Source organism: Canis lupus, chromosome 6, assembly GCF_011100685.1.
Source record: "Canis lupus familiaris isolate Mischka breed German Shepherd chromosome 6, alternate assembly UU_Cfam_GSD_1.0, whole genome shotgun sequence".
NCBI lineage: Eukaryota > Metazoa > Chordata > Mammalia > Carnivora > Canidae > Canis > Canis lupus.
In genome coordinates this window covers 72438758-72462310 of record NC_049227.1, presented here as the reverse complement: position 1 = coordinate 72462310, position 23553 = coordinate 72438758, and the positions used below count along the sequence as shown (strand labels likewise).

Below are 23553 nucleotides of genomic sequence, written 5' to 3'. Positions count from 1 at the left end.
GAAAAAGAGAGAGAGAATGCGATAATACATCCGTGACTGCAAGGAGCTGATCCAGATGACTTGGAAGATTTTTTTTTTTTCCTTAGGCAAAGGAACGAAACTCCAAAGCACATAGATGTGAGTTGTACTGCGTTTCAGGGATCTAGGAAGCACCTCACCTTGTACTTGAAACAAATTGGAAGCAGCTCAGGGTATGGGGGTTACATACCGACAGGCACCGAGCCACATTTAGTTCAGTCGTGGCCACGGTTTGAGAAGGGTTTTCAAGAGGAGCTTGATAGGAGAGAACAGTGTAGTTGACTCTGCTGAAAGTCAAGAAGGTGGGACTCCCTGGGGGTGGGCGGGGGGGAGGTCTGGAGCAGGAGGAGAGTTCTGGGCCATCAAGTAGTACCACCAGCAAAATGTGGCAGCAGGCAGATCCAGGACTCCTCAGCATCAGGTCTGAATGATTGCTTGTCAGGCAGATGTGTTTGTAAACTAATGACTTTCACAGTGTGATGAGATTCGAAATGAAGCCTAATTGCTTCCACCGATTTAACCCTTGGAATGCTTCCAGGCATGCCGATAGCCATGTGTCTTTAATCATGTAAGCTAATCACCTTCAGGCATTTATCAGAAAACAGTGGCTTAGAGCAAGTCTGGGGAGCATTGCTGTTGCCTTATGAGGTTTACACTTCTGAGGCTGTCATCTCTTCAAATAAGGACACTGAGAGGTTGGCCATGGTGCCCTTAAACTAGTGTTTGTTAGTAGCAACTGACACAGGCAATTACATGGCTCTATAATTCAGAAAAAAATGAATTAATATTTATGTGGGGCTTTTTTTGTGGCTTAAAAAAAAAAAAAAAAAAAGAACTCTTAATGGTAGCAGAGTGAAAGGAGCAAGTCACCTTGATCCTTCCAAAGCCATCATGAACTTCAGTCTGGCTCTGGAAGAAAGTCAGAATTGGAAAATGGCCTAATAATCAGGCCAGTCTGATTAATAGTGACAATTAGTATTGGACTATAGTGCATAACCAACTGATTATGAATCATTTGAGCACTTTAGGTAAATTTTCAATATAGGCAATTAAAATGAGAAGACTCATGATGCTTACATAATGACTTCATTAAATTAACTCAGTTCTGAGGTTGGAGGGAAAAAAAAAAATGTCAGGAAGAACCAGTAGAATTTAACTTCCATCCACTTTTGTCTGAGAGAAAACTGGAGAAAATACTTAAAAGATACAAATACACACACACACACAACACACACACACACACACTGAAAACAGGTCATTCTTCTCGGAAAGTGAACTGTGTTGCTTTGGAAGGAAGAGCTGAAGGTCGGAGAGAGCTTGTATTTGCACTGGACGAAGGAAACGTCGCCTTCGGTTATATTCTTCTGAATTGTGCATTGTTGAGGCTAAAAGAACTTTGTTGTGGAGTCGTCTGGAAGGGACGGACATTTCAAAGAGATAAATACTCAGTTCTGGTCCATAAACAATTGACCCAAATCATTAGCTTCATGATAAAAAGACAAAAACTGGAAGCACCTCCGAATACTGCGGGGCCCGCGGGTCAGGGGGGCCAAGCTGCCTGTAGGTGAAAGGCTCGTCCCCTCGCAGCCTTGACAGTTTTATAGGATCAGACGATGGGAGTGGGGGGACCAGGGTGGCTCTGGGGCAAGGGCGGGCTGAGACATCCCCACAGCGAAGTCAGCTTCTCCTGGGGGTCTGGACTCAGAAAGTCACGTTGCTTCCAAGGCTCATCACCTGCTACCTGACAGGTGCGTGGCTTCGTAGTTGACAACGGGCCTTGTTCGGGAGTCGGACAGACCCCCGGGAGCCCGGCGGCTGCGTGGTGACGATGGCCAGCACCTACTCGGCACTTTGGCATTTGTAAGACTCCATGGGTGACCCCTTAACATCCTCCATCCTTCTCACGAGCTTCAAAGATGAGAAAGGAAGACTCCAGGAGTGAAAATTATTATTCGTCCAAATTCACGAGACCGGTCATAGCAAAAACCAGGTGTTCTGGCTCCAGGTCTTTATCCTACATAGGACCTTCTGTTCATCCATCCCTGTTTCTTAAAGACCTTCTCTTCCACTTTAATGACCTTTTCCCGAAGGAACCCGCACAGTCCCTGTGTTCTTTTCTAGGCGTCCGGCAGTGGAAGCCGCTTGACAGTCTAGCTTATGCACGATGATGCTTCTTCCCTCAGTCCGCGCTTCACTCCCAGGCAGATTGTGAGCTCCCTGAAAGCGGGAACCGTGGTTTCTTCCGCAGAACGAAGGCCCTCACAGCAGCGAGGGCGACCTGTGCGGGTGCCCAGGTCGCCGACTGCCCCTCCAGCTTGCCGGGTGCCCTGTAAGGCCCGGCGCCCTCGCCTCCACTCCCTGGAGCCCAATGACACCCCCTTTTTAATTTTTTTTTTACTTTATTTAATATGTAGCGATAGCCCCAAAGACGGCAATGAAGCCTAAAGACAGCACTGAAGCCCTCTGAGCTGCCGATGCTGGGAGGTCGACTTGGCACACTCACCAGCTAAGCAACGTACTTGCGAGCTTGAGCCTCACTTGACACAAGGAAATCACTAGTTCACAAACGGTGTGGACTCTTAGAGTCACGCTCATCTAGGTGAAACCAAAATGTTAAATCCAGAAAGGCCAAAAACTACGGTAGGAATGCAGGACTTGTTGGCCTTTGTCTCTCACACTTACCTGTAGGGTTTTACCAAACCCGCTGCGATCTGGAGAGCGTTCCTCGGCAGCACGTGACCCTTCAAGGTGTTTCCAGAGAGTTTAGGGGGCAAGTGTGTGTGTGCACTGCTTACGTGTACATGTGTGCTTATTACAACATCCGTTCACCACCGTCCTCCCTCCTTCCAGTGTAACCCAGGTCTTCCCATCTCCTGCCCCTTATTTCTCAGTCCGTTTCCCCCCCATGGGTAGGACTTGGGCTAACGTGCTGGTTCCATCCATTGCCGACAGGCTTGTCCATCCATCGAATCCAGATCAAAAGGGTCCGACTCACAGGGCTGTTTGTACCAGATGTTATGCTCTGTAAAGCATCATGTGTCACAGAAAACTGCCTCCCCCAGAATTTTATATAAAAGCAAACAGATCAAAATGAACCTCCCTGGTGGTCTCTTGGGGAAGAAGAAGTCTTAGAATTCCCATCACTTTGTTTTCTTGCACTCTTCTGATCCTGACGATGTTCTTTGTCTGCCTCGCTTGATTCCCAGGTCCGATGGCAGGTTTCCTGTTCTCAGGGACTGTGCTTCATCCCCTCCATGTGCCATGTTAGCCACACTCTAGAAGGGAAGATGGTTCTTCTTTGCCTGCTACGTGCTGGTGGGTCAGAGGCGTGTTAGGCTGATTTCCACGTAGCTTGTCGACTCCATTCTCATTACTTATAGTCATACATTGAGTGCGGGAATTTTTAGCACTAACCGGTGGGTCTTCCTTCATTCACTCCAGCAGACTTTTCTGGAATTTCTGTCTAGACATCCAACTGGAAGAGTCCTGGCTCCTCGGGGCCTACTTGGGTGACGTGGGAGTCAGCCTCTCCTAAAAAGGGCGAACTCTGGAACCTGAGAATCAAATGCTGCTTCCCCCCCCCCCCACTAGCTGGAAGACTGGTCATCTCATGCAACCCCTCTGATCCTCGCTTACCCATCCATCGACTAGATACGCTAATGCCAGCCACGGGATGGCTCCATGAGTAATGGAAAGATCACGAAAACACCAGGAGGCTCTCATGCAATATTTACTTCTTTTTTTCTTTACTGCTACCTTCTCTGTTACCACCCCACAATTTTTCACTATTGTTTGCTCCCCTCAAAACATGCCATTCAGGACCAATCTCAGCAATAAACTCTTGAAGCTTTCACTAATAATAACTGTACCACGTCTATTGCCTTAGCTGGCTTCAGCTCTAAGCTCGTCCTCTTCCCTGGGTACCCGCAGCTCCAATGCTGATGACTCTCAGACCCGCCACAAGGGCCACCACAAAGCTGTAGTGCTGTCACTGATTAGCACCGATGCTCCCAGCGTCACCCCTGCCTAGGTAGGAACTATGGCTCCGCACTAACTAAAAATTGAATGTCTGAGTCTTAGAGGTAGTTCTAAAAGTTCCCATTGCTACTGAGTGACTAGAGAAGGAATGGACAAACCCAAAAGACTATCTTCACGTGACTAGAAAATGCCATTTTATTCCAGCACTGCCTGAAGTCCCGCAGTGTTATTTTCATAGCGTCCTTTTGACCTTTGGTCCCATGTGCTGCCATGAACTGAGAGAGCCCTGGGTTCCTAAACTGTCACTTCATCCTTTGTTTTGTTTAATTTGCTATTATTTGCTAAGAACCCAAGAGCTCGTGTTTGTTTCCATTTGATAAAAAACAATAGTTGTCTGGTGAGTCCAGTCTTGCCAAGCACAGCATTGACTTCAGTCGAGTTTCTCAGCCTCCCGAGTCAGCCACTACCCTTTCCATGAAAAAGCATAGGATTTTTAAAAAGATGATCCTTTCTAATTGGATATATCATTGCTTTGTGCTTAAGAACTCCAAACTAGAAAACTTGAAGGATAGTGAAGGATGATCCTCAGTTTTCTGTTCCCCTTAGTCCTCCATATCTAAGCTATCCCAGCACCTAGGCACTTTTTTTTTTTTCAGATGTTTTGATGGATTCATGCTATCTTGTTTGTTTCCCACTCTTTTTACATTTGTACTTCTTACTCAGGGCCTATAATTATTCTTGAATACTAATCTCTCTGCTTTCAGAGCATTGCACCCGAGGCATAAAAATGTACTGTCTCCTGGTATCAGACCTAGAATTCCCTTCCCTTCCCAGCTTTCATTCCCTGTAATAACCCAACACCACCTCCACTCAATGTCCTTCCATTATTCTGCAGTGTGAACTCTCCAATTTAGTGAGTAAATTCTTCCTATAATTCTTGCTACAAACTATAGGCATCCCCAACTCTTGGCCTTTACTAAGATCATCCCCCAACTTAGACTTCTTTCCTCCTCTCATCTTCTGCCCCATTTCCTCTGCACCACAACATGAGCTCATCAACTCATTGCTGTCTTGTTCACCACCACTATATGCCAGTATATAGAAAATTTCTTGGTACATGACCAGCATTCAGCCAATTTATATTTATAGACTTACAGACTTTCCCTCAAGGCCCACTTCAAAAATAATTTCCTTTTTTAAAACCTACACTATTTTCTTTGCATTCTTACATAATCCACATTCATCTTTATTTTTATCAGCTGATTTTAAGTTCCTTGAAGATGAAATTCATAACTTGCCTCACTTTGCATCCCTCAAGAGTGTCCTGATAATGTGAGGAAAGTAAATGTCATGCTTGGGGGAAAGGTCCCTAACAACACAAGAATGACTCATAAAATGCATTTCTCTCCTACTGTTTGCCAGTCCCTGTTTTAGATCTGAGAGGGTGGCCTACATGAACTGGATCTATTTTTTCACTGTTACTGGTTACCCGTATAATCTCCTCATTGATACACTTAGGTTCTTTGAGCTTTAGACTCCTCGTCTAGGAACTAAGAGGGTTAAACTAAGTTCTAATGTCCCTTTCAATTGTAGAATTCTACAAAATCTAAATATTTATCAGTAGATTGATGAGTGATATTCTTTTTTTTTTTTTAATTCATGAGAGACACAGAGAGAGAGAGAGGCAGAGACATAGGCAGAGGCAGAAGCAGGCTTCCCATGTGGAGCCTGATGTGGGATTCAACCCCAGGACTCCAGGATCATGACCTGAGCCAAAGGCAGATGCTCAACCACTGAGTCACCCAGGCATCCCGATGAGTAATATTCAAAAAGTACTCATGACTGTTTTCAGTTTCTATTCATTTATTTGTTCAACAAATGTTTATTAATGTTCCCATGTAATTGTGTGCACTAAAAACACCAGAGGTACAGCAATGAGCATAACCCATGTGCCCTGAGATACCCTGCTTCTCATACCATGATGCACTGGGTGGGCCAGTAACCAAATTCCCTTAAATTTCTTTGATAAGAGTAAAATTTTGCTAAACCTTCCACCCCAACTCCAGCTAGCTGGTATAATCATTCTCAATAACATAAAATATTGACTTTGGAAGAAATTGAGGCAAACAAATAAATAAATACGCCATGCAGATGTAACTTACCTGGGGCTTCTCAAAATCTATGGTTTTAAGCTATTGCCCTGATGACTACTATTATGGAAAAAGTGAAAGTTCAACTAGTGGTTCTGAGAGCCTTTCCCTATATTTAACTAGAGTAGCAGCTCCATTTACAAATGTGTTTTGCATGTTGAAATTATACTGTTGTTTTAAATAACCATTGTTCTAAGGAACTAATTGGAATTAAAATAAAATAATAGGGAGGATGCTATACATATAAATGTGTTATGATTGGGGAATCCATGCTCAGTATGTGTTTTAATGATATCTCTAAAATGTAACACCCATTATCCTTTGATAGACGAAGGGATTGTGGTATTGAAACTTTCATAGATCCTTCAGAGCATCTAGTGGTACAACATTAGATGCATTTTTCTTGTTGTACTTGAACTTCCAGAGAGCTCCTAATGCCATTAAGTTCTTTATCATGACAGTCATCACATCACACATAGCAACTGATAAACTTGTAGTCAAAGAGAGAGCATATTGGGTTTGGTTTTTGTTTTTGTTTGGTTTTTGGTTTTTGTTTTTTTGACATCCATGAGTACTTCTACACTGGGTTTTTCCAAGCAAAGTGACTTTAAATATATTCTAGATTTTTGGTAGTTGAAAAGAGGATTAAGCCTATATCACAGAAATAAAACCCAGTAATGATACTATGGAAGTTCAAAAGTAACTTTCTCATAAAGCTCCAATCGGCACCAAAAAAGCATTTATGTAAAGGATTCAATATCTTATTCAGGTCTAGATAATAATAGTGCTTTCCTCATATGGATCACAAAGCAAAAACAATTAAGGATAGAGCAAATAAAATAAATATAGTGTAGTCTATAGACACTAAAAGAAATCCAGTGGAGGATCTCCTAATACTGAAATGACTCATTTACAAGCCAAATGCGACATGAGCATAAAAAAAAGGCATTCAGCAAGAAGCACCCAGAGACAATCTTCCATCATGATATGCTTGTCCATAAGATATCCCACAACTCATTTCACCAATATGTGGGAGGAATGACCTCTTTTGGGCTTTCCCAGCCTTGATTTACTTTTTGAAAAGGAAGGATGTTCTTAATCTAGCTTGAATTCTGGGTTGAAAAGACTCTGGTGATCTTTATACCTTTTCCTCCCTAAGACCTTAAAAGTGGCTTAGCTGGTATCATGCTTAAAAACACTCCTTCTTCCTGGAACTGTAGCTAGAAGATATTAGCCAAGACAATTTCCCACAAAGGAATGTGGAATTTCTTTCCTTTTACCGTGTTCATGTCAGGCCCTGACTGGAACTGTATGCCGAGGGTTCCAGCAAGCTGGTTCCCTTACTCTGACTCTCATTATGTTCACAGATGCCTTTGGCCTCATCTATTACAATTGTATTAGAAACTGAACCTCAAAGATTTGAAAAACTAATCTTCAGCTAATGGGACTTTTTGATAAGTTTAGAGGATTTATCCAAAGTTGGATACTTTGTATACTTTCAAAGTTAGATTAAAAAAAAAATGATTTTGTAAATACACCTTTTGAATTAGCAAAATTAAGAAAATCAGAGTCACTAACCTAAGATTTCTGGTCATCTTTTGTGCTTCTTTAGTCTCTGGGTGAACAAATACCATCCTCTACCTTAAGGTGCCAGATTTAGAAATCATAAAGTTTACTCAAAGCTGTTTTTTGTTTTGTTTTGTTTTGTTTTGTTTTGTTTTGTTACAGTCACAATATTCTTCTCTGTGAGGATGGGCATGCTGTGGTGGCAGATTTTGGAGGTGAGATTTCTATGAATAATACCCCAAATGACATCAGTCCTCTTTCTTCATTCCTAGTTGGCACCAAATATTGTTATGATGAATCTGAAAATGGATTTCACACTGACAGTTATACTTTTCTAAGTCATTCAAATTTCAGTGATCCTGAATCTTAAAAGTATATTGTTTATTTTCAGTTTTTCCTCTTTGATATCCCCAGATAAAAGAAAGGAAGTGAGCACTTAAATAAGGTGGAGGTTTCTTGGGGTTTCAAAATTTTAGCTGTGATTTTGACTGTTTTTAAAGACATTTCCTTTGACATGAATTCGTTTTTTTCTCTCCCTCAGAATCAAGATTTCTACAGTCTCTGGATGAAGACAACATGACAAAACAACCTGGGGTTTGTTGCTGCTTATGTTTCCTATAATTATGAAACAATTAAAATGTGTAAACTCAGCATGAGACGAAGTGAGATGAGAGCAGCGTTAGCTGGAACCATTCTCATTGTCCCAGGGGCAGGATAATGTTTTATGTTTTTATTTTCAGTAAACCCTCAAAAGAACTCTTTCAAGGCTCTACCAGAAAAATAGATTAGATATATATTTGGAAAATGAGATGGATAAAATAATACAGAATTTGTTTCAAATTTAACTGAAAAAGTACATGGCAGGCATGGCTAATTGGCTTTCCTTTTTAGATCTTCTGATTAAGTAGTGAAGTTCACATTCACTCAGTAACTGTAGAATTTGTAAATTCTATTAAAAGCATCTATTAACAACTTTTTTCTACTTTAGCATCATAAGGCAATATGTCCTATAACCAAGCATTAATGTTTAAGTAAAATATAAGTTATAACATCTGAAGCAAGCATAATTGTACTCAAAATTTCTGCAATTAAATTCATTACCTGCTCTTTCCTTTGCTCCCCACATACCTCCAGAAAGTAACTTCTTTTTCTAGACTGCTTGTGTTATTTAATTACCCAACTTTGAGGTAATTTTCCATTCCTTCCTTCCTTGCTTCCACTAACTCTGTTCACTTTTTCTATCTATGTTTCTATGCTTGTTTTAATTTCAACCCAACCTCTTATCGTCCACTTCAGTTCAGGTCTTCATCATCTCTTTTCTGGATTAGAAGTAGGATTCTATGCCCAATACTCCCTTCCAATTCATTCTTGGCAGCATCAGCCAAGTGTTGGGTTCTGACAATTAATCTCCTTCTATAAGCCATCACAGATACCCACTACCAGGGGCGCCTGAGTGGCTCAGTTGGTTAAGCATCCAACTCTTGATTTCCGCTCAGGTCATGATCTTGGGGTCGGGATCAAGCTCTTCATCAGGCTCTGCTCAGTGGGGAGTCTGCTTGAATTCCTTTTCTCTTTCTTCCTCTACCCTCCCCTCCATGTGCTCACACACACACACTCTCTCTCTCTCTCTCTCAAATAAATAAATATTAAGAAAGAAAGAAGAAAGAAAGAAAAGAAAGAAAAGGAAAGAAAAGAAAGAAAGAAAGAAAGAAAGAAAGAAAGAAAGAAAGAAAGAAAGAAGAAAGAAAGAAAGAAAGAAAGAAAGAAAGAAAGAAAGAAAGAAAGAAAGAAAGAAAGAAAGAAAAAGAAAAAGACACCTACTACCCATAGGCCAAAATCAAAATTCAGTACCTGACAGCCTCCTGTCCTCCCCAGTCTGGTTTAGGGCCACTCTGTAATCTCTTCTCTCACAGCTAGTTCTCTCAAGCCCCCTCTACCCCAGCACACAAGCCTCCTAGCCATTCCCCAGACATGCCATTCACCTTCATATCCCTGTGACTCTGCTAGTATGCGTTTCTCTCCCTGGATAGCTCTCCATTCCCCAGCTAGAAGGAGTCTACTCATCTTGCGAGGCCCAGGAAATTTTATCCATAAGTGCCTTCCTTTCCCTAACATGCTGCCTCCTCCCCATTTACTTTTCTGTTTGTGCTTTTGTGTATTTTGCACTGCTAATTTAAACTCTTATTCATTCACTCTACAAACTTTTACTGAAGCCCTACCTTGTATCAGGCATTGTTTAAAGGGCCAGAAATGCAACATTTGAAGAAAAGCTTAGTCCTTGATCTCAAGGAGCTCATTTTCTAATGGGGAAAACATGGTAATAAGCATATAGATTTAAAGCAGTGTGGAAGTTCGGTGGTAAATAAGGTGTGACAAAGAGTCCTGGGAACTCAGGTAGGATGAATGGAAGTAAATTAGGTGTAGAGAAAACGGAAGGGAGTGGCAGATAGAATGAACAACAGTATGAGCAAAGACACAGGGGACAAAGAAATAGCAGACTTCCCAGGGGAACTTCAAATAGGTTGGCATTGTTGGCATGCACTGTGTGAGGAAGAGAGTAAAAGATAAGCTAGAGAGGAAGGCAAGAACCACATCATGGACATGTTGTATTGTGATGCATGCTCCCCCCAGTTAGATTTCACTCATTCATCCAACAAATATTTATGGACTACCTACTAGATGCCAGACATTCTTCTAGGCACTGGGAATATTGCAGTGAACAAATTAATTTTCATGGTCCTACGAAGCTAACATTCTACTAGAAGGAGTTAGACACTGAACAATTTAGCAAAATATATATTAGTAGCGATAAGTGCTATAAAGAAAAAACAAAGCACAGCATATGAATGTAGAGTGGCAGAGGTGCCATTTAGACAGAGCAAGAGGGAAAGATAACATTTGATGAGAGATCTGACCAACAGTCATCCATGTGAGGCAGCGGGGAGGGGGGTGCAATATAGATGGAGGGAGCAGTAAGTGCAAAGGCCCTGAAGCAGGAAGTTCTCTGTGTGTCAAGGACAGAATGACTGGAGGGCAGTGAGCAAGAGGAGAATGGTAAGATATGAAGTACAAGGGAGGTAGGAAGAGGGTCCTCTTTCTGACAGGACACACAGTACCTGGGACACAGAGAGTGGCAAGTCAATGGTTCTCAACCCTGGCTGCACATTGGAACCACGTCAGAAACCTTTGAAAAATCACACCATTTACTTCCAACCCCCAGAAATTCTGATTTCATTGGCCTGCGGTTGATCTTGGGTACCTGCATCTTTTAAAAGTTCCCTCAGGTGACTCTAAAATACATCCAGACTGGCTAAATAAACTTTGTTTGAAAGAAAATTGAATCGAATGTCACCAACAGCAAGCATTTATTTTTTTTCTTTCCTAGCAGTGTAGCCTTTGAGCACAGCCCTACTCTAGATTTATTTTGAAGGCTATTTGGTTTCTTACTAGTTATGTGGCCTTGTGTAAGTTGGCTAATTACTCTATTACCCTCCGTGGGAAAATGGGCATATTGCATGCCCACTCCCATGTACACGATGTTGCGACACAATGCACAATCTGCTACGTAAGTGGAGGCTACTTGGGATGTGAAAGCGCTTGAGGAAGAATTGCATATAAGCCCCATAGTGGGAATATAGATATTCTTGGAATGCTGTAATTATGCATGATTTCAAAATAAGGTAGACACCTCAAAATAATTATCAGCAGCCAGCTCTCCATAGAACTTTGGGGGCAGCAATAAAAGAATATCGGTTTCCTTCAGTGGAAGCACAAAGAAAGGAGGTGTTTGGCGAAGTTCACTAAGAAGGTATATAGAGCCACGGGATGTTAGAGCTGGAAGGGCTTGCCTCCTCTGTTTTGCCCTTGAGGAATCTGAGGTCCAGGAAGCACATGAGATTTTTCCAGAGCTGCCCAAGCAGGCAGTAGTAGAGCTAGAACTGGAAATTTCATCTTGTGACTCAAAACTTGGTGCTCTTTCCCCTAAACCACAAATAAACCAAAATTATGCATTTGCATCCCAGAATGGAAGCTTATATTTAAAACCAAAAAAAAAAAAAAAAAAAGCATAACTGCCAGTGAAAAGAATGTAAATAATGCCATCAAAACATGAATATAAAACTTTGTAGGAAGAAAATTATAACATTTTATAGCCTCTCTTCCTGGAATATCGCGCACATGGCCTTCAGAAATAACACAACTGGGCGAACAAAGGAGAATGGCACACATCATTCTGCCAGTAAGAGATCTGCTTCAGAGGAACATTCTGAGCACTCCCCCAAGATCCTTTCTCTCCTCAGTCATGAGGGCGCTATCGATGGGTTTAATTTAGTGACTTTCTGAAATTACAACCTGAAGATCTAAAGGAGGGAAGGTGCCTCCCACAGTGTGTGATTCACCCCCCCAGGGAGGCACAGAGCTCTTGGACGAATCGTGGTTGGCTTCTCGGAAGCTTGTATGGCTTCTAGGGAAGAGATGCTCAGAAGTAAACAGAAAGTGCTGCTGCTGTGATCATCATTTTATAAGACGCGGGGTTACTTGACGATTAATACTATCCCAGTATTTTTGGAAAAATTATGAACATCACGATCCTCCAGTGATTTTTTTTAAAAACCCTTTTGTAAAAAGGATCAACAATAGTAAACATGCTATTTATGTATGAACACACCAGTGTGTTGCCCAGTGCAGGACAATCTATGTTATTTTACATTTATATCTTTTGAGAACAATGGGGCAACACTTAAATGCTTACTAAGAGGAAGACCGTTCCACAGTGGACTAAGTAAACACTTGGTAGATGACTCTTGGATGTTTCTGAACCCGCAGAACCTCCGCTGGATGGCTCCCGAGGTGTTCACACAGTGCACACGCTACACCATCAAAGCTGACGTCTTCAGCTACGCCCTGTGTCTGTGGGAACTTCTCACCGGTGAGATTCCATTCGCTCATCTCAAGCCAGGTAAGACATCCTGCGAAGTGTTTCCATTTTCCAGGATTCTATGCATTTTCATGACTTCAAGAAACATTTTTGTCTTCCTCAAAATCATCACTCTTGGTGGGTTGGCAAGGTGAGGATAAAGTAAACAACTTCGATTTGTTTTAAAGCAGGTGCCAAATCCAGGAAACTTATTGTGCCTAACTGTGTGATTCCTAGACCCAGGCACACACAAGCATGGCTATATTTTATTAAAGTGTAAGGCTTTGATTTATCTGTGGTTAATAAAACAAGCAAATGACTATGATCACATGGCAGGTGGTGCAAATAATGTGGACATTGTAATACTTATTTTTTGAGATTAGATTCTAGACGCTTTTCAGTGTGTATATAGGGGTGAGCTGAAAGTAGCAACACATAACAATAACTTATCAGAACTGCTTTCTGTTTGTCTCACATTATGGAAAAGAGAATTGCTTTTCCTAATAATTTTGCATCCCATAAATGGATACCTTCTAAAAGTGGGACTTAGTGAGTAAGCCTAATTTTTGGTGAGAATATAGATTATCTGCTCCGTGCACATGTAGACAAGAGAGGTAGGAAATCTAATCATATGAAAAATATACACATACTTGAGATTTAAGGTAAATTTTATCTGCATCTGTCTCTTCATTTTATTTGAGTTGCTTTTATGTCTTGTTGCTCTATTTACTTACTTAGACTGGAAATTTGCCCCCAGCTATCACTCATCTGATTTATGTCTGTATAGGTTTGCCTTTTTGAGAATATCCTGTAAATGGAATCATGTTGTTGATTTTCAGTAATTCATTCTTTTTTGTTCCGAATAATATTCCATTGTGTGGATATATCACAATTTAATTGTTTGTGCATTGACCATTTGATGATTATTCTGACTTCAGAGCTGCTGTGAATATGATCGCTAAAACCATTCAGGTATTTGTGTGGATGGTTTCATTAGTCTTGAATAAATATGTAAGAGATGATTACTAGATCTTATGATAAGAGTTTTTCTACAGTATTTATATCATTATGGATTCCCACCAGCAGTGTATTAGAATGTCAGTTGCTACACATCCTTGCCAGGACTTTTTTGTTATCTGCTTAAAATAAAATATTAGCCATTTAGGTAGGTCTGAAATGGCAGATCACTGTAGTATCATTTAATATTTCTCTAATAACTAGTGATGTTGATAATCTTTTCACATGTCTATGTGTGTTCATACCTCTTTCTTTGGTGAAGTGTTTGTTCAGATTGCCTTATTATTTACTTTGTAAGAGTTCTTAGATTCTAGGTAGAAGTCTTTCATCTGCTATGCGTTTGGGAAGTATTTTTCTCTAGTCTGTGGCTTGCCTTTTCATGATTCTTAGTGATGTCTTCAAAGAAGTTTCTATTTTCAATGATGTCTACTTTATCAACCTTTTAAATCACTTTTTTTTGTATCCTTTCTAAAATATGATTGCATCACTAAGGCAACAAAGATTTCCTCCTATGTTTTTAATAGAATTCTTAGAGGTTTAGGTTTTACATTTAGAAAAACTATCCATGTTCTTTTTTTCAATAGCACAGGTATGAGCTTTTGTTTTTCTTTTGTTGATTTGTTTTTTAATATGGATGTTTAATTTTCCAGCATGATTTGTTAAAAAAAAAAAAAACAAACTTTCCTTTCTCCATTAAATTATTTTCGGTACTTTTATCAAAAATCAATTGACTGTATATATGTGTTTATTTTCGGACTCTGTTCCATCAATATATGTCTACACTTACACCAATACCATATTATATTGAAAGGTTATATTTAAGTCTTGAAATCAGGTTGTATGACTCCTCCAACTATGTTCTTCTTTAAAAGAATTACTTTGGCTCTTCTAGGATTTTTGCCTTTTTTTTTTTTTTATAGATTTTATTTTATTTATTCATGACAGACACAGAGAAGAGAGGCAGAGACACAGGCAGAGGGAGAAGCAGGCTCCACGCAGGAAGCCCGATGTGGGACTCGATTCCGGGTCTCCAGTATCATAGCCCAGGCTGAAGGTGGCGCCAAATCGCTGGACCATAGGGGCTGCCCAGGAGTTTTGCCTTTTGATATAAATTTTAGAATTTGTTATCTCTATCAAAAAAAAAAAGCCCACTGGAATTTTAGGGAGATGGGTAGATCCCATTGAATTTATAGATCAATTTGGGAGGAACAATTTAAGCATACTGAATCTTCTGATCAGTCCACATGGTATAACTCTCCCTTCAGTTAGGTCTTTTTTAGTTTCTGTCATGAGTATATTTGTAGCTTTTAACATACAAACCTCGAATATTTTTTTAGATTTATCTCTATGCATTTTGTGTTTTGATACTATTATAAATGTTATTTTTTATTTCAAAGGGTTCTTTGCTAAAAGGGAAATATAATTAATATTTGAATATCAACCTACTATTCTACAAATTTGCTAAATTTACTTATCCACTCGAGAAGCTTTTGTCTACATTCCTTGGGTTTTTCCACATAGATTATTTTGTAGTCTGTAAATAAAGAAAACTTTCTTTTTAATCTGTATGTCTTTTTATATCTTTTTCTTGCCTTCTTGCACAAGCAAAGACTGTGGTGAACAACAATGAACAAAAGCAAAAGTGATGAGCTATGTATCTCGAATCTATCCCTTTTCAAAATTTCACCCATCATCATGCTAGTCAAAGCTGCCATCTTTATCACTGTAACTACTGAGATAGTCATTTGACTTATTTCCCTTCATTCTGCTCCACTTCCTCTCCACTCCTTATAGATCTACTGGAATAGTATCTTAACATAAAACCAATTATGTCACTATTGCTTAAAATCATCCAAAAGCTTCCTGTGTTCTTAGAATTAAATCTCAAAATTATTAATATGCCCTGAACAACTCTACATGATTCTGTATCTCTGACCTTGCCCAGATCATTTTCTGTCCTGTCCTCCAGCCACTGTAGCCATCTTTTACTTCCTTCCATGTGTCCTATTTTTTCTGGCCCCTTTACAAACTTTTTCCCTGGAAATACAGTTGATGATGACTCCACAAAGGTTACTGTGAGGATCACATGAAATGATATTTTCAACTGACCTTCATAAACTGAAAACTGTCCGCAACTGTAAGATGAGAGATGAGGGCAAAGTGTAACACAAGGTCAGGACTTCCTAGGATTCTATACTTACGTGGCACTCATTCTGCAGAAAGCCCATATAAAAAGTCCAGTCATCTGTAACTCTTCTTATTCCTCCTTTTCTTCATTCCTCCTGTCCTTCCTCTCATGTTTTCCTCACTCATCTCTGTATTTTCGGTTCTACTTTCTAAATATCTCCTGAATCTTTCCCCTTATCTCCCTCTCCCACTGCAACTTCCTTATTTTACATGTAGAACTCTGCACAGTATCTTAAATAGTGTCCTCATCTCTAGGTTTTCTTGTCATATTCTTTTAACCAGTTGTCATACCATAGCTAAGCTTAGCTTTCTAAAAACTCAAGTTAGGTCATCTGGCCTTCCTTCTTTAAAATTTCCAAGGTTTTCCCTTTGCTTTTAAGATAAAAACAAAATTTATTGAAACAATTTACAAAGCCTCACACCACTTGCAGTCTCTCATTTATGTTTCAGCCACAAGACACTATTTCTCTTCCCCAACGTGACGTGTTTCCTCTCACTTCTCTGTTTTTGTACACATTGGTCTCTTTGAGACATTCTTGCTCACTTTTCATCGTATGAACCCTAATTAATTTTAAGATCTTATCTTAAATATCACTTCTTCCCAAAACATCTTCCTTAATTCTCTAATATTGAGTTAGTTCAGTCTCCTCCATGCCCCAAGTCATCATTTATTATAGTATTTATCATATTTTACTCCTACAGTTTTGGAATTTTCTCTACCGCATTATCCTTTGCTAGTTATACAGTGAATATTTCAAAGAGATAAAGATCCCTTCTGTCATGGACCCCCCAGAAATATTTACCCTTTTTAGACAGAGAATATTATATAATAAAACAGTTACAAGTCTTGCCTAAGAATAACTTGATTCCAATATCCCAGATATTAGAATTTACAGTACTTTATTGGAAAGAGAGTTTGTTTATGATAGATGTTGAATTTTTTAAAGTTGGACAGTGACCATGCATCAAGAAATGAGACTGTTTATATCATTGCAGTGGTTAGGCAATCTAGCATATGTTCAGCAATAAATTATGTGAAGCATCAGATTCAATATAAGCTACATATTAGCCATTTACAAAGAGGAACAAATCCATGACTACAATGTGTGACAGCATTATCAATTATGGTAGTAGCAACATTACACATGGCTCATCCTTCTGGATTTAGTAGTTCCCTATCTCCTGGGAGAAATACAAAAGTGGAACACAAATGTTGGCATTGACTCCTATGCAAGTGATGGGTTTGCATTGAGAATAACTTGGAGTTAGAGTCTCTTTTGCATAGGGCATGTTCAAATTTAATCTCAGGTTTAGAAAGGACCAAAAGCCATCACATCCAACATCCTATAGTCACCTGAGATCAAATGCCCAAAGGACCAGAGGAAATAGGCAAATGCTTGACACAGGACAGTGTAATGGACAGGAAATCACCTGCTCTGATTCAAGGGGATAGCTGCTACCCAAATCTAGCCAAGCAATGGCATGCAGGAATGTAGGGATCACTGCTCACTGTTACCATATACCCTAATTTCTGTGTATTTGTTTAGAAATCTAAATGTTTGGAGTGCTTGGGTGACTCAGTTGGTTAAACCTCTGACTTCTGATTTTGGCTCAGACCATGATCTCAGGGTTGTGAGATTGAGCCCTGTGTTGGGCTCTGCACTGCACACAGAGCCTGCTTAAGATTCTCTTTTTCTCCCTTTCCCTCATGCCTCCATGCTGGCACTCTCGAAAGAAAGAAAGAAAGAAAGAAAGAAAGAAAGAAAGAAAGAAAGAAAGAAAGAAAGAAAGAAAGAAAGAGAAAGAAAGAAAGAAAGAAAGAAAGAAAGAAAGAAAGAAAGAAAGAAAGAAAGAAAAAAATAAATAAAAAAATCTAAAAAATCAAAAGAAAGAAAGAAAAAAATCAAAAGGTTTTTAAATGTCAGCAATTATTTCAATTTTTAAGAAAACATTGCTCACACTAACACTATATGGACTGAAGAGAATCAGCATACTGTGTAAGAACATGAGCCTTAAAACTGTATGCAAGCTACTTAACCTAACTATGCTTCATTTTATTTTTATTTTTATTTTTTTAAAGATTTATTTATTTATTTATTTATGGTAGATATATAGAGAGAGGCAGAGACACAGGAGGAGGGAGAAACAGGCTCCATGCCGGGAGCCCGACGTGGGACTCGATCCCGGGACTCCAGGATCGCGCCCTGGGCCAAAGGCAGGCACCAAACCGCTGAGCCACCCAGAGATCCCCCATATTATTTTTCAAATGAGGATATCAATAAGACCTCAAAAACGTTGGAATGGTCACTGGAGATTGGTAGCACTCAATAAATCTTAGCTATTATTATTATCTTTAAGCTATCATTGAGTGCTCCTCTGACTGGGAACTGGATTTGAGTTAAGAGGAAAACAGAGAAGAACAGGGAATTGCTCAGGCCCTCGTAGTACAGAGCAGAGGTTAAGTGCCAAGTAGAGAGAAGCAGAGGGCTAAGGATGTTCCCTGGAGGAGTCTCCTGCCCAGACTGTGAAAAATGGGAAGATGGTATCAGAGAAGGAATCTGAGAAGAGACGAGAGCTGAACTGCCAAGTGAAAACTAATTAAATAGGTGAATAGTGGGAAAGTAGAGAAGGAGTCGCAACAGAAAGGAGGATGGGCAAGGTACAGAGTCATGAGAGATGCACAAATAATTCAATAGGGATGAACCAGAGAACACAAGGGAATCCATCACAAGACACATGCTGTAAAAGTGAAACTTGTGCTACATGGTGATGGGCCTTGTGTGTCCACAGTGAAAGTCACTGCAAGAGATTAAGCAGGGCAATAATACAATGCTATTACTATTTTAAAATGTTCCCTCTTGCTACAAAGCAAAGTCTGGATTGAAGAGGCTTGAAACCAGGGGCAAGGAGATGAGGTAGTCTAGATAAGAATGTAATAAAAACCTTAACTAGGGTAGTGGCTTTAGAAGAGAAAGGAGAGGCTGGTTGGGAAATTTGAATGGACTTGCCCATGAATTGAGGTGGGAGCACAAGAGGGAGGGAGGAGTCAGGGATAACTTCCAGGCTTCTGGCCCAGCCAGCAGGAGGATGATGAATCCAGGGAGAAAGCAGATTTGTGAGAGAAGTGACAAGATTAGGGAGAGAAGGAGCCAAGGTGTGAAACCAAGCAGAGAGAGAAGAACCAGGCAAGATGCAAAAGGCGCTGGTATGACCTGGCAAACAAGAGCTGTACTGGATACATTTCAGAGAAAGAAACCGACACCTGCTTCCCAGATTTTATATCTCTCCTGGGTCTGTCTCCTCTGATATATTATGAAAAACTAAAGAAGAAATCTAGGATAAATTAATCCATCAATATGTAGTTCATTGAATCTCATTCCCTCCTAACCAGATACCACATTTTGTGGATCACTTTCAGATTATAGTTCGAGGCCAAAGAAGAAAGCTTCTTGTTTTCCTTTTGTTTTCCTGTGTGATGCCAGCTGGTTCACAAGGAGACTCAACTCTGTCCTGGGATTCCTTCATGCCAAGCTGTATCTAAGTCTCGGATGTGGCAGCAAATTAAGAACATCTGCCAATTTATTCTAGCCAGATTTTGGTGAGACTTCATATTGACGTTTTAACTCAGAGTTGCAAAGTATAATACAGGAGCCAAATATGGCTTGCAAATTTTGGTCTCACATATAATTGTAAAAAAAAAAATAAGAATTTAAGTACATTTAGAGACACAGTTGTATCACAGGATCTCGTATTTGTAGCCATTTGTGTTTGCTCCCTCTGTTTAAATATTAGATGATTATGTTCTCCACCTATGAGCAGGATCCTAAACACCCTAAATATAATAATCACAAAAGCCATAAGCACATTGATGATGTGGTGGGAAAATAGGAGTGAGCTAAAGTTCCGAAATCCTGTGTTTGCTGTGCTAATCTTTATCAGTTTATCACTGAGAAGAGTAGAGCCAGCCAATCGCGACACAGATCACTGGAAAGATCGAATCGGTCCAATGGATTGGTGGTATTTCTATGAACATAGCTGATATTAACATTCCAATACTTCATTACACTGACAAAGATTGCAATGAGAATAGACACTGGTGCAAATTAATCTATTCTTCTGACAGTCTGTAATGAGAATGGGATGTGGTTTAAAAAATTAAGCCATTCTTAGTGCAATCTCAAGATTGCAATCTCATGGTCTCTCTCAGATGCTATATGCTCTGGTGATACATCATTGAAAAGTGTCAGTTTAACAAAGAATGTGTCTCCGCTCTTGCTGGGAGAGTAGTCCACACTTGCTTTGTTTCACCACAGCCCAACCCATAAAAACAATGAGGTAGAATCAATTGTGGTTTTTTTAGAACACACATACGTACAATCAAAAATGAAAATATATATATATATTCTAGCAGTTTTATCTTAGTCAAAGCTTACAAATAAAATATTGTACTTTATTGCTCTCTTTTTTATATGAATGCCTAGATTTATTTTTATAAAACATAAGAGTGATAGTTTAATTTAGGAATTCAGAATCTAGCACCAATTTATCCATAAGCAATATAGCTAATTAAATTCACCATGAAGAGCTGCATAGTCATCCTCTCCACAGTGGCCATATTACATTATGAGCTGGGGCTGGTGACAGATGAAATGGTTTGTAGCCTTGTAATTTGCAGTAACTCAATGCAATCTTGTACTTGTTATTCATACTCCCAGGAAAAAACCTCAAAAGGAACTGTGATTTCTGGTCCAAAGAGAAGAGAAGATATACAATGTCTTTGATATCTAGTTTTCTAGATTCAGGCTGAAAGGGATCAGTGAAACCCTCAGCTCTGTAGATGATAATGATTACAGCAACAGCAACAGCTAACACTTTTTGAGAACCAACAATGTACCAGATGCTCTCTGTATACTATCACCTTTAATTCTAATAACCTATGGTTTTGGTTCTTTTAGGATAAGATAGATATAGATAGATAGATAGATAGATAGATAGATAGATAGATAGATAGATAGATATAGTCAGGAACTGTGTCTTTCTGGAATATATATATATATATATTCATTCAATATCACACACTAGTAAGAGGTATAGTCAAGACCTAAATGCATGGCTCCTTGACCCCAAAGCCCATGCTTATCACCATTACACTGTGTCCTCACTTCTTCATCTTACATGTACAAAAATTAATACTCACAGAGGCAAATTAGCTTAGTTAGGATCTCTCATAGAGTTAAAAGCAAAGCCAAACTGGAAATTGGGCCCCACATTTCCTTGTTAAGGGCATTTCTTTTTTTTTAAATAATAAATTTATTTTTTATTGGTGTTCAATTTGCCAACATACAGAATAACACCCAGTGCTCATCCCGTCAAGTGCCCCCCTCAGTGCCCGTCACCCATTCACCCCCACCCCCCGCCCTCCTCCCCTTCCACCACCCCTAGTTCGTTTCCCAGAGTTAGGAGTCTTCCATGTTCTGTCTCTCTTTCTGATATTTCCTACCCATTTCTTCTCCCTTCCCCTCTATTCTCTTTCACTATTATTTATATTCCCCAAATGAATGAAACCATATAATGTTTGTGTTAAGGGCATTTCTTAATAGTTAAACTGTTTTAGTTTACAGAAGCCCTCACCCCAGATGTTCTGAACAAAAGATAAGATTATGAACTAAATATGCCACCAGATCTCAATAATTTATCTAATTGTGTCACAATGGAATATTACACTAGACATTATATTCATTCTATAGTGTTTCTTGGTGACTAGGCATTGTGCTCTGTCCTAAAGACATAATAATGAGCAAGATATTAATTGACATTGATCTAGCATCTTTATTCATTTGCACAATAAATGTTTACTGAGTTCTCTGTACCAGGACCTGTATTATTTCCAGTGAAATCATATTTTAAACTCCCTCATTTATTGATTCATTTGAAGCACATCAGCTGGATACCTACTAATTACCTGTCATCGTGCTAAACACAGGAGATACAATGGTAGAAAGACACAGTTCCTGACCTCAAGGAGCTTATGATCTATTTACAGAGGCAAGGAAATAAATTAGCAATTAAGTATAATATAATATATACTATTGTAGTACCAGGCGCTGTGAGAGTACGTGGGAAGGGCACCCAGAGACACTTCTTTAAGCCAAGACCTAAGTGACAGTAGACATAATGTAGGAAAAGAGGGTACGAAAGAACATTTCAGGAAAAAAGGATCACTTTTCTGAATTTGTGACTGAACCATAAAAAGCAATGAAAATCCAGTAAATCATGTCTTTAATAATTATTCATTCATTTGCCAAATATTTTGAGAAGCCCAGTACTTCTTTTTTCTTAGCTTGTTATCACTCACATGGAATGTTCAGTACATTCAGTCACATGAATAAAAGAATGAAGATTATCACATATTACCCTGAATGCCTTTTGACAAGCTCTAGTCATATATATTTTTTTGGTAAAGTATTAATAAACAATAAAGAACTTGAATCCACAAATCAACACCATGGTTATATAAACCTTTGAGGCTGACTCACAAAAATGTATTTAATAAGTCTCATTCCAGATAATGGAAGTGGGGAAAAGCTATGCTCTAGAATTGTGCAGTCCACTGTGGAAGCTAGTAGACACATGTGGCTATTTAAATTTAAATTTATATTAATTGAAACTGAAGTAAAAATTCAGTTATTCAGTCACACCTTTTTAGTGCTTAATAGCCACCTTTTAAGCACTTAATAGCCGTATGCTACCATATTGAACACCACAGGACATTTCCATCATTGTTAAAAGTTCTATTAGACAGTCCTACCCTAGAATCTAGATTACAAGTTTCACTAAATCATTGGTAATTATCACAGTGCTGGAGAAACGGTAGATGCTCAATAAATAGTTATTGATCCTTTTAAATTTAGCCTTATTTTCTTTTAATAGCAAAGTTTCACTTGGAAAGGTAGAAACCAGCATGTACATAAATCATTTAACATATTTTATGTAGCAATCAAGGTAAAAAATTGATTAATGGGCTAACAGTGTCTTTCCTGAATCTGGAATACCAGAAAATTTCCCAGCTGTTAGTGTAGCATGGCTACTTAGGCAAGACTGACAAAGCAATCTCAAAGGCGACAAATCTCAATTCCACGACCCCTCATGTTGCATTGCCCACTTTCTGGCGGAGGTGCTAATGAGTAGTATCACTGCCAAGAGTGCGCAAAGCAAAAGGGAGAAGGAGATGCCAAGGCCTTGCAGAATCTACTTTGAATAATGAAGAATTAGATATCGTTCATCTTAAACTGATTTTCCAGACACCATGCCAAGAAGCAAACAAGTAACTTTATAGACTTGATATCAGAGTCTAAAAGGGTTTCAAAGGAGACATTTGGCACCTGCATCTGAGTTTAACTCATTTTATGAATAGTCCCTCCCCGCCCATTAGGATATGTATAATTAGTTTAAATGTGTTCACTACACTGGCTTATGTGCTTATAGCTGCACCAGCTCAACAATATCCAAATGGTCATAAGGTGAAAGAATAGAGTTTGAAGATCAAAGATCATTAAGCATTAGTTAATCCATTTGCTTATTTATTTACCTCATTCCAAAAAGAATTAAAAATAGTCAAGAATAGCCAATGGAAGAAACCTAACAAACCTAGTTTTCTGTGACACGAAAGACACATTTTGTACATCGTGTTAAGTTTGCTAAAAATGTTATGACCAGTCTTTT

General features: G+C 39.3%; 1 protein-coding gene across 1 annotated transcript in view; it reads left to right on the top strand.

Moving 5' to 3' along the window:
* TNNI3K (TNNI3 interacting kinase) overlaps positions 1–23553 on the top strand; it is a 240310-nt gene that overhangs the window by 177221 nt on the left and 39536 nt on the right. Inside the window, exons 18-20 of the mRNA XM_038541654.1 lie at positions 7875–7927; positions 8254–8306; positions 12537–12669. Coding sequence (XP_038397582.1) covers positions 7875–7927; positions 8254–8306; positions 12537–12669 — 239 coding nt within the window. The remainder of the gene's footprint in view (positions 1–7874; positions 7928–8253; positions 8307–12536; positions 12670–23553) is intronic.